The sequence below is a fragment of the Anarrhichthys ocellatus genome, unplaced genomic scaffold (genome assembly GCF_004355925.1).
Source record: "Anarrhichthys ocellatus isolate YVR2014 unplaced genomic scaffold, GSC_Weel_1.0 scaffold1, whole genome shotgun sequence".
Classification (NCBI taxonomy): domain Eukaryota; kingdom Metazoa; phylum Chordata; class Actinopteri; order Perciformes; family Anarhichadidae; genus Anarrhichthys; species Anarrhichthys ocellatus.
Window position 1 is genome coordinate 18,170,678 of NW_022280031.1, and position 12,031 is coordinate 18,182,708.

Consider the following 12,031-nt stretch of genomic DNA (forward strand, 5'->3'; position numbering starts at 1 on the left):
CACACACACACACACACACACACACACACACACACACACACACACACGCTCCAAGGCATCTGATTGCGGTCATTATGATGCCTGAGGTGAAGATGTGTAATTAGCTATTGTCCGCGACAATGCTGGCACATAGTGCGACAATTCTTAACACATATAGCCGCACTAACACACACATACACACATACACACACACACACACACACACACACACACAGAGGAGAGAGAGAGAAGACAAAACACACATGAACCGTATCACCCCGTCCACCCGCTGAGCAAATACAGGCAAACACGTACGGGACAAATAAATAGAAAAAACACACACAATTATGCAAACAAACTCTGTCACCCTCTCGCACAAATTTTATCCTTATCCAGCAACACACACAACTATCGCTCACCCACACATAGAGAGCGGCTATGGAAGGAACAAGCAGTAATTAGGGCGCTTAATAGCTTCTCTGTTGTGGTTAATTGCAGCCTATGTGGATCTGGCTGGGGGGTGGGCAAGGGCAGGGAGGGAGGGAGGGAGGGAGGGGTGAAGATGGGTGTCACCACCGCTTTGGCTCTAATGATCTCATGTTGTTTTTCCTCTGTTTCCTCGCTTTACTTCTTTTCTCTCCAAGCGCTTAACTTTTTTGGGGTAAAACTTTCAAAAATCAATGACTCAAAGTGCTCACTCTTTAGAGGAGGATCAGCCTGAAAACGGATGCATCAGAGTTTCAGTTGCACAACGCAACGTAAAGCAGCTTAAAGCAACACAATGTAATGTAATGTAACGTGACTTAACACACCGCAACCTAATGCAACGTAACATAACATAATGCAACGCAACATAAAGCAATGTAACATAACAAATCAGCGTAACGCAAGATAATAAAACTCAACTTAATGCAATGTAACGTAACGCAATGTAACGGAACGCAATGTAACGGAACGCAATGTAACGGAACGCAATGCAACGTAATGCAATGCAACGTAACAAATCAGCGTAACTCAAGATAATAAAACTCAACTTAATGCAATGTAACGTAACGCAATGTAACGTAACGCAATGTAACGTAACGCAATGTAACGGAACGCAATGTAACGTAACGCAATGCAACGTAATGCAATGCAACGTAACGCAATGCAACGTAACCCAACGTAATGCAATGCAACGTAACGCAATGCAACGTAACGCAATGCAACGTAACGCAATGCAACGTAACGCAATGCAACGTAACGCAATGCAAAGTAACAGAATGTAACCCAGCATAAAGCGACGTAACTTTACGTAAAGCAACATAGCATAAAGCAATGTAGCGTTAAGCAACGTAACTAAAGCAATGTAACTAAAACACGTAATGTCAAGCAACGTAACGTAATGCGAGTAATGCAACTTAACTCAACGTAAGACAGCGCAACGCAACGCAGTGCAACGCAACGCAGCACTCAGAAAGCAACACGTAAAGCAATGTATCAGAACGCAACATACCGGAACACAAAGTAATGTAACACAACATAATCTAACAAAACACTACCGGAATTCAATGTAGCTTCACTTCCGCATATAAGTAACAAACATACCTATTTTAACTCAAACCGTCATCTTTTCCGAAACCTTACCAAGTACTTTTGTTTAAATTCACAACGTAAACCATAAAAACTGCGACATTTTCACATTGTGTGGGTATAAGCACAGTTTTCTCGGACTGAAGCGTTGGTGGTGATAACGTCTGAAAACGGGCGTTTAATGGGCCGATGACATTCAAAATGTTCGTGCATTTTGCTTTTGAACTGTCAGACACATAATATGTCACTAAACCCTACGTAATAGGAGGCAAACCTCTCTTAAAACATGGCAAACAAAAGGAAAGCTGGTGTTCAAAAAGAAAAAGAAGAAAGAAACGGTTCACAGCAGAAGAGAAGCAGGCGTGAAACAGCTTGGCAGGTGTAGGGCAGGAAAAAAACCCATCAAAAACTCCTTTGAAGTTACAGTTTAGTTTTTCTCTCTGCCAACACTTCGATGCCACGGATCCGACATGATGCTCAGTTTACTCTGTTGACAAGGTTGAGCAGAAGGCCGGCGAAGAGAGACGGATGAAAGGATGAAAAATGAGAGATAAGTGGCTTTTCGGTGACGAGTGAGACGGTCCTTTTATTGATAGGTCACATGGTTTGGTCCCCGTCAGCTGCCCTCCGCTCTGCCGTGATGTACACTGCTTGTACACCGCAAGTGAAGAGCGTTATTTAAATGCGTTGAAATGTAAATGAGAGAAGGAGATGAAGACACAGAGAAGTTTGTACTTCTGGCTACACGTCACTTTGAATATAATGTATGAAATAATCCTACAACTGCTGTGCCTTATATATGTGTGTGTGTGTGTGTGTGTGTGTGTGTGTGTGTGTGTGTGTGTGTGCGTGTAGTGTGAATATATTTTCATTGAGTCCTCATCCTCGCCTGCACCGCTGTCACGCTCTCAGAGCAGACGCCCTCCTGCAGGATTATGGTTACAGCATGCTGAGCTGAAATGCAGTTTGTCGGGAACGGCAGAGACAACTGCACAGCTGATGATAACATCCAACGCACTCACGGCCTCACAGCAGCCGCCATTAAAATCTCAGCGCGGTCAGCTCTCAAGTGCTCAGAAAATGAAGCGAATCAACTCGCGCGGTCGGCAGAAAGCCAAGGCGGCGACAAAACTTCGTCATTCAGTTATACTCAATCGCTCCTCCATTTAATGTGCTGATTTATTTAACAGAGATAAACAGATTAAGTCAAAGCTGTAAACAATGCAGACAACACAAGAAGTAGTGGACATTCCCACACTACCCGAACAGCAAGGAAGGATTTAAGACGTTGCAACACAAATCATCCATAATGTGTCTTGGCCTGCTGCTCTCTCGCCTATAACTGCTTGAATTTTCCAAATGAATCCCTCTTGAGGACGAAGCCAAAGTGCGGCAGCAGTTTAAAAACATGCAGTTAAATGGGAGACCTCAATGGTGTCTGTATCTACACGGAAAAGAAAAGGAAATAAAAAGCGGCTCCCTGAGTTTCTGCACATTCCCGGCACAGCGATCAGCTTAGTTAGTCTCTGAGGCCGCTGAGGAGCAGAGAGCTCCCGCTATGCTCATTGGTGCATGATATAGGATGGAGCTCACCTTAGTAACACCCCTGATGCATCCCTCTAACTCGGCTATTACTCTACTGGTACAGTATATTATAAAGTAAAAAGGCTATAATCAGGTTTGTGCCGTTGTCATATTTGTTTTGAGTCTGGAGTATCGAGGTGTGTAGAATACTTAAGCAGCAGTGGGGAGGAGTACGGCGTCCCAGAAGGGACATGAAGGTGAAAAAAAGGTCAACATGGTTTGACCGCTTGGCCAGGGTAGTTAACAAACAGACAACATGGCCGTGGCCTCACCTGAACAGTAAATAATTGGCGACAAATCCAAACTTCCATTTGGTTACGTTTCTGTATTCTGTTTCCCGACCAAAGGTTTAAGGCCCAAACGCACTGAAAGTATCCGACACGTGTTTTAAAGTGCATCCATTGTTTTACATTGGCCAAACACGCATCAAATGCAGCTGCACTACCTGTTTGGAGTTCGATAAAAGGAATACAAAGCTCAGCAATTTTTCCCCAGAGGACGATATTTCATCAACGAAACAAATTGTCAATAAATAATAATACTGTCGCTTGCACTGGTTAAAATGGCAAACAGCTCCGACCGTCACATCAGTTGTCGCTATTTGAATGTCTGTTTGTAACATGATGGCAGACCAAAGTAAGACGTCATTGTTGTTGAGTTTGTGTACTGCAGGATGGTGTCTGTACTCAGCCAAAGATTGTGAGGGAAGAGAAGCTTCACTCTGTAACACTAATGTAGTCCCAACAACTCCAACAGAGCGATACATCTTTCATCTAGCAGATCGCGTTACACCAACTTCACATTACCTAGTTCTTACTTTCATTCATATCATATCAATCATTTTAAAAATAAGGTGTTGAGAGGTATCTGCTTTGTACAAAAATGTTGCATGAAAAGAGGACCTTTTCCTAAAATAATGTTGATTCTGTGGTGTTGGCATTTCAAATCTGTCGCCTGCAGTGCACCATAGGAGCATCCATTGACGTGCGTCAAATGAGGCGCGTCAATTATCAGTGCATTTGGGTTTTTAATGTGTTCAAAGCCCTCCATGCGCAGTAAGGAATCATTAGCATTGTGAAAGTCAGTAAAGGGTCTAGCCATGGGGTAATTGTGACTCCTAGTTCTAATGGCATATTTATGCTCGGCGAGGCGTCTTTTGGTATGGCCTAACAAAAAGCCTTCTACACGTGACGGGACACGACAGACGGTATGTGACAAACGTAGTGTTGTAGTTAATGATCACTCTGTAAGTTCTGTCTGTGTTAAAATCAGCCAAATATTTAGTTTGCAGAGCATTATGGGCAATGCATACATTTAAAGATGCCAAACAGTTTGGTCAACCAGGTATTTTTGTTATCTGCTTGAAGATATGAATGCATAAGCCTCTCCCTAAGCGTAGAGGGGGGTTCAGGAAAAACTCTACTCCACAAGGTTTCAATCTCAATAATAACCAAAATACTTTTAACGAGCGCGTTCAAGAAAATCGGTCTCTTGGTCACGAATACATCGTAGGCGTTGGAATTGGCCAAATGGGATGTCTTCTTGAAGGTGGTGGTGCTGAAAAGATTCCGCTCTGAGGATAGTGTTGTGTGAGGTATATTGTGTTTGGTATGTAACTGTCCCACAACCCCCTTAAAAATGGTTAAATTCCAAAAATAGATGCTGTGCTGAGAGTAAATATTACTTCTGGGTGAGTTCAGCAACTTGGAAACAACCACAACAATGGAGTGCACACACCCGTGGGAGGTTCATAGACTTTTATTATGAAAATAATTAGCTAGAACCTTCTGTTGCCGCCGTTGCACAGGTTAAACCCTGTGCTGCCTCTTGCCACCAGCTCAGTCAACGTGACCCCGGGTGATGTGGTCAGTGCTCGCTGAATTTGAGCTGCTACAGACGCTAACCGAAGGTCCTATTTGTACTCAGTTTTGGAAAGTCATCTGATAATACTACAAAGACATTTTCAATCAAACACACATTCAAATACAAACATCTACAACTAACAAACCATCACAGCTAACAAACCCTTAGCAGAGCCTACTGTGCGGTCTACTGTGCTACTGTTCATTCTGAAAAAATGATGAAGCTCACTAACTCACAAACTTTAATACCACTAAAACTATTAAACTCCAAAGTAGAAAAACGTTAAATAGAATGAAGCTTCCACTGCATCAGCAGAAGAAGGAACAGTAACAGCTGGTCTACTCAACTGGAGGCATTTCAGATATGGAAGTTCAACAGGGACCAAATTAACATCTCACCATCTCTCCCTACAGCAGATAAACAGACATAAAAACAATGAATGTCGTACTTTTCCTTTGAAAATGTGAACTCTTCAACCCTCAAAGACTCGTAGGTGATTTGACCCTGAGAAAAAGGGTTCAGGTTGAAACATTCAAGCTGCGTGTAAGAGAACTGTTGTCCTGAGAGGTTTGCATGGCTGTTTGCATGGCTGTTTACTTGGATGGGTTTTGAGTACCACTTTTACATGTTTGTTCTTTTCATTTCCACCATCAGTTAGCTTGAAGCTCAGATCTGCTGTTGAGATTTAGGAGTTGTGCACATCAACTGCAACCTAATTCTACCCACAAACCTTCACTGGATAGACCTGCAGAACAAAGTATGCTAAAAATCCAGCTTTAAGTGTGCGTCATGTTGTGAAACCACAGAGTGTATATAAGAAGAGGACGTAGTCGACGTGATGTCACCCATTGGTTTTTGGACTGATGTTTTGAAGCCTTGAGTTCGGTGATTTCGCTGTCGCCATCTTGGATTACGGCCGTTTTTTGCAACCAATGAACGGAAGTTACCATATTATACAATACCTATAGAATGACGAATAGAGGCCGTATACGGCTCTGGTATCGGCAGTGACCTGTCAATCACAGTAGCCCCGCCCTAAAGCATACCCTGCTTTATATTTGACTCTAAATGGACCATAATGTACTAAATGAACATCATGCTGTATTGAAGAAGACTTGAAACTAGAGATTGAGACCATAAACTCATGTTTACAATGTTTACTGAGGTAATAAATCAAGAGAGAAGTAGAGTCATTTTCTCATAGACTTCTATACAACCAGAGGAGTCGCCCCCTGGTGGACACTAGAGAGAATGCAGCTTTAACACATGAAGCTTTGGCTTCACTCGGCAGAACCGGAGGTTGCTGCCTGTGTGAAACACGTAACTTTGAGGGCAATATGCTTTGATTGGTTGGATTCGGGCTGCTCGTGTTTTCTCCTTCATGTTCCTGATGCTGGTATAATGAAGGAACACAACATCAATCAAGTTCAATAAAGATTTTTTTTTCTTTTTTTTTTTTCAAGTTCTTTATCGTTATCTAGCAAAGACATTATCGCTATCATCGATCTCTATCACAGCAAATGTAATAATGTCAGTATGATTACTTTGGCTATTAACTAGCATGCAGCAGTTGTCTCTTTTTCACCCACAGTGAGAACGATTAAACATCTAATACAGAAGCATAGATCTAAGTCCAACAAAGAACCTCTTAAAGATCTCCAAGGCACGTCTTTCATCTATGGAGTCAATGTTGGTTGGTTTGAGAAAAAAAAGGAAAATAAAATAAAAATAAAGAAACAAAATAAAAAAACGTTGCCACCTACAGAAACCAAAACTTGTGCAGAACATCCAAGCAAAAACATGTTTGAATGACAGGTGGTTTCTGGGAAGTGTAGTTCCGAATCACTGCAACAGTGGGAGCTTAACACCGATAAATGAATAATTAAAAGACGGCAATCCCATCATTGAAGGAATTTTCCTTCACGGGCTCTGCACTCACCAACATTGTTTGCCCCAACGTCCCTCCTCAGACCGCAGAACATGACAGCAGACATCGAGTTCCCACTTATCAGAGTCACATCCACGGAGAAGACAGAGAGACCAATGACACCGAGAGAGAAGAAGAGGAAGACGGAGAGACGAAGAGACACAGGGAGAGATGTGGACTGCCGAGCGCTCAGGGAACACAGTGGCGATGATAAGAGATGACTGGCGCTTACGTTATGACCGCTCAACCCCCCAGAGAGAGAGAGAGAGAGAGAGAGAAAGAGAGAGAGAGAGAGAGAGAGAGAGAGAGAAAGAGACAGAGAGAGAGAGAGAGAGTAGGATGAGCTTAGGGGAGAGAAAGTGTATAAGAGTGTGTGATGGGAGGGGAGAGGCAAAAAAAATGTTGAGTGTTAATGTGGAAAAAGAGAGACAAAAAGAGAAAGGAGATGGCTGAGAGAGAGAGAGAGAGAGAGAGAGAGAGGGGTGAAAGTGATTTTTGCCAGTTCATCCATGTTCATTTGAATTATTTATACGGCAACCCTGTTTTTACACCTCTGTTCCTGGGTTCGTTAGTCTCCATATTGCCAATATTGCCACAGTGTTGGGAAGTAAAAGCATGGCCCCGCAGGTTTGTAAACCTACGTAATGCTAAGGTTAACCTGCAGTTATTTATAATGTCGCAAATCAACAATGCTTAGTGCAGATCAGGCGGCAACCTCCGGTACAGCCGAGTGAAGCCGATGTGAAAGTGTCTCAAAACTTGCTCAAAAAGTCTCTCGTCTGACCACCAGGGGGCGACTCCTCTGGTTGTATAGAAGTCTATGAGAAAATGACTCTACTTCTCTCTTGATTTATTACCTCAGTAAACATTGTAAACATGAGTTTATGGTCTCAATCTCTAGTTTCAAGTCTTCTTCAATACAGCATGATGTTCATTTAGTACATTATGGTCCATTTAGAGTCAAACAGACCATAAAGCAGGGTGTACTTTAGGGCGGGCTTACTGTGATTGGCAGGTCTCTGCCGCTACCAGAGCTGTATATGGCATCTCTACGTCTCTTCCGCATTCCAAATATGGTAACTTCATTGGTTGCAAAAAAGCCAAGATGGCGATGCCGAACTCGAGGCTTCAAAGCGGCCGTCCACAAACCAATGGGTGACGTTGTCTTACATGCAGTCTATGGGCAACCCCAATAAATTATCTTGCGACCAAGTCTTTGGAAATGACTTCTTTAATGTTATTAAATAACATTTGTACCACCTATACTATCTTTTATCTATTACAGGCAGCAGTGATTTGTTACTTTTTGAAAGGGGTGACGGAGCGATATAGATAAGGGAATATTACAGACACCAGAAGAAACTGACAGAAGGGCGGGACTCAAGAGAGAAAGTCACAATTACAATTTGGTCTGCTACTTCAGCACCACGGACAGCGCCATGAGTCCATCGATACACAGCAGTCAGGCTAAAGCATAAGCAGGATTAACCAGCGGGTGTTTTGGTCGATGCGTCTATTGATCGAGTTTAATGGGTGGATGTCGTGTTATTTTAATAGCGTGTCATAAAACCAGTCTGACTTTTACCGCGGAGATTGTTTGTTGGAGTTTTTCAGTCAAGTGTTGAGGACGCTGGAGAAAGGAACTTCCCCTTAATTGTTTCTCACACATGTACCTCAAAGTCAGCAGGGAAATTAAGTTCAAATAACATTAAATAAGTAAATAACTGGAAGTTTAAAGGTCTGGAGTTGTGTTTGTATCTCAAGTGATGGGATATTTCCCTGGGTCACAAGTTGGGCAGAGTTTTGGTCTTAGTTCTGGCTCACACTGTTTCAAAGCATTCCTCCATATTTCAAATCATATTTTCTGATATAACTAACGTTGTTGGTCAGGTTTAATATAAGTGTGTCAGTATTTCCAAAGGGTCAATGAGTTGAAAGCAGAATTTGTGAATACTGCATAGAGAGAGAGAGAGAGAGAGAGAGAGAGAGAAGAGAGAAAGAGAGAGACATAGAGAGAGACATAGAGAGAGATTGAGAGAGAAAGAGAGAGAAGGGTGAGAGGAAGGCCTATAAGCTGGATTGAGAGAAAAGATTGAGAGAGAACGGACAGAAAAAGAAGGCGGTGAATGTTTGAAAGCAGCAGAGTAAGATAGAGTGTGTGTGTGTGTGTGTGAAGTTATGAACAGAGTGTGTGGAGATTAGATAGAGAGAGAGGATTGACTGGTTCCAGACCTCCTCCGGCTTCTCTCCACATTTCCATTCACATTTTGTTGACACTTTTTTCATCCACAGCAGCTTCAAACACATCACTAACTCCACTGACCATTACAATACAAGCCACAGAACAATATATTTGATTTAAATGATGAGAGCATGTGCCACTCTCCTCTGCAGGATATTCTGACAAAGCATGTGTAGTAATTGAAATTAATTGCAAATGAACACAATTTCTAGGATCCAGGGTCGCAAAATACGAGCGGTGCAACGGATCAGAGACACGGATCTGATCAGCACACAAGAAAAAAGGAGCAAATATAACTTTTAGAGATCCTTGATCACATATTTGTTGCTGATCATTGATGATCCGTATTAACAGATACAGACCTCCTTGTTGTTTGATTATAGCAGCTGGTCTACAAGGCTCCAGGATATTTATTTATTCATTTTCTCACTGCCCCAAAAATTATTTCAACTTCTCCTGGTGATGACAATTAATTGACATCTATCACATATGAATGCATGTAAACATAATTCACTGTACAGGGACCTATTGTTCTGACTGCAGCATTATTAACAAACAAGGCTTCTCTTCATACCAACAGTTTCTCCCTCTTCCATTCTCTCAAATCCTCCCCCTCTCTCTCTCTCTCTCTCCTTTTTCTCCTCCAGCAATCTCATCCTCCTCCTTCTTCTTCTCTCTCTCTCTCTCTCTCTCTCTCTCTCTCTCTCTGTTTGCTCGGTAAGGTATGCTGCAGGTTCTCCCTCCGTCTAAAGTCATCAAACAAAAACACACGCACACATGTAGTAAATACATGCATATCTGACATGCACACACACACACACACACACACACACACACAAATGCCACACACACACGGCCTAATCTGTCTGCTGGCTGGCTGTCTATGTGTGTGTGTGTGTCTATGTGTGTGTGTGTGTGGGGGGGGGGGGGGGCACTAATAACCCTAGTTATTACTCGCTCTCTCTCCCTCATGGTCAGTTCATGGTGAAGGTTGCTCGCCCTGCGCTGCCTGACCTAGATTCATCCCAAACAGCTCACCATCTTTACATCAGCAGAGGTTCTTAGTCACATTGCTCGGGCTCGTCCAGCTTCAAGTCACCCGGCACGCAACCGTGCAAACAGCTTTTCCGCCTTTTTGAGTTGTTAAATGTGCAGTCTAGTCCTCATGATTTGAAAATAAGCTTTCAAACTTTGTGCATGGCAATAGCCTGCTTAACCCTCATCCTACCAACATAATTAACATACAAAGGACTGCAGACCGGAGCCCTCAAAGCATTATTAGTTATGTAAGTAATGTCATCTGGAGAAAAAATCATTCTCCTGTAAGACGTATAAGTATCCGCTGACGTATTTTTTATCGTAGAACAAAACGTTAAAATAAATTGTGTCACCCACAGACTCTATTTCAATGTCCCTGTTCTAGGACTCGTTCCTGCTCCACTCTATGAAGCACCACTGAGACATGACCAGAAGACCTCTGGGGTCTGTGGGATGAGGGTTAACACGGGAGCTGATACGTGCTGTATCCAGGAACATCATCGTATCAGGAAACCAACTCACACTACATGCTAAGACTCACATACAAAGTCAAGATGTTTTCCACATGTAGTTCTCATCACCAAGGTGATTTTATAGTAACAAAAAAACAAGGCCCAACTCAGCTCTGCTCATAATTTCCAGCTGAACATGGGTTTAATACTGCGTCATTCATTAAAGCAGCGGGGAGCCCAGCGTGTCTAGCTAAGGCGCTGCACTACGCTCGCAGTAAAGACTTGGTTAACGTGAATTCAAACAAGAACAGTTAGTAGTGGAAGTCAACGGGATTTTCATATCCCCTATGAACTCAGTGCTGAGCTCTATTTAACTATTCATCCTACAGCATTGGTGTAAACAACCCTCCGCCTGCTGCCATGCCAAATATTTCATCCCGCTGCCAGTGCCGCAAGATGTGAGTCGTAAAAAAATACAGAACACAGAGCTGCTGCTTGTCATGGCTTCTTCTCACAGACAAACACACAGTGAAGGAGGATATCGAGTTCTGAGGCTGGGAACTAAAAATACTTACAAAGTCTTTCTTCATCTTTCGTTCCAAACTAATTATAGTCCCTGCTGCATCTCCTGCTGCATCTCCTGCTGAACACTTCCTTTCATCCACTGGAAGGTGAATGTTCTCTCAGTTGTTCTCCTGCTACATTGTAGGCCGATATCGTGTACAGTATACATTTTTAAATATCATCGGTTAGAACCATAAATCCACGGGTCCCTTGGAGATGTTTTCAGTGTATATTTAAAAGGAAACAGGTGCTTGTGATGACGAGGATGGACAAATCTGCAGAACAATGAGCCGCTGCTGCTGGAAATACATCAGAGTGTTTAGAGGCGGAGAAATACACTTTCATCTGCCAAATTTGAAGCATCAAATTTTAAATAAATACACAAAGAATAACAAGATGTGCTCTCTCATCCCTCAGTCGTTTTTCATTTCAAAGTCATGACGACTCTTTGATAAATCTCTCGTCACATCGCCCCCAAAAAAAAGCTCTTTCAGTTTCACAGAAACATGAAAAATCAAAGAGAAAATTTTTCTGTTTCTATTTCATTTTGAGGGATAAGAGTAATTGTGTAAACGCTGCAGCCCAAATAGTCAAAGAAACAGAATAGTCAAATCAAAATATGCACTTCTGATATCAACCATATAATACATGATAACGGTCTGAAATTGTTTACTCTGGCAAGACCTTCCAGGATTCTGCTTAAAACCTCTCCAGCTGTTAAGTAAACTCTGATATGATCTGTCGTCATATGAAACTGTAAACTCTGATATGATCTGTCGTCATATGAAACTGTAAACTCTGATATGATCT

The 12,031-nt window shown here is 42.4% G+C and overlaps 1 protein-coding gene across 6 annotated transcripts in view; it reads right to left on the bottom strand.

The window, feature by feature from the left end:
* The window catches only part of LOC116393707 (glutamate receptor-interacting protein 2-like), a 244,088-nt gene that overhangs the window by 57,400 nt on the left and 174,657 nt on the right, over nt 1–12,031 (bottom strand). The window contains exon 1 of one of the 6 annotated variants that reach the window (XM_031866556.1): nt 6,938–7,208. The exons of the other annotated variants lie outside the window; for them this stretch is intronic. Within the exon in view, the coding sequence (XP_031722416.1) occupies nt 6,938–6,992 (55 nt within the window). The 5' untranslated portion in view covers nt 6,993–7,208. Of the gene's footprint in view, nt 1–6,937; nt 7,209–12,031 lie in introns of those variants that run through there. 6 annotated transcript variants of the gene reach the window in all.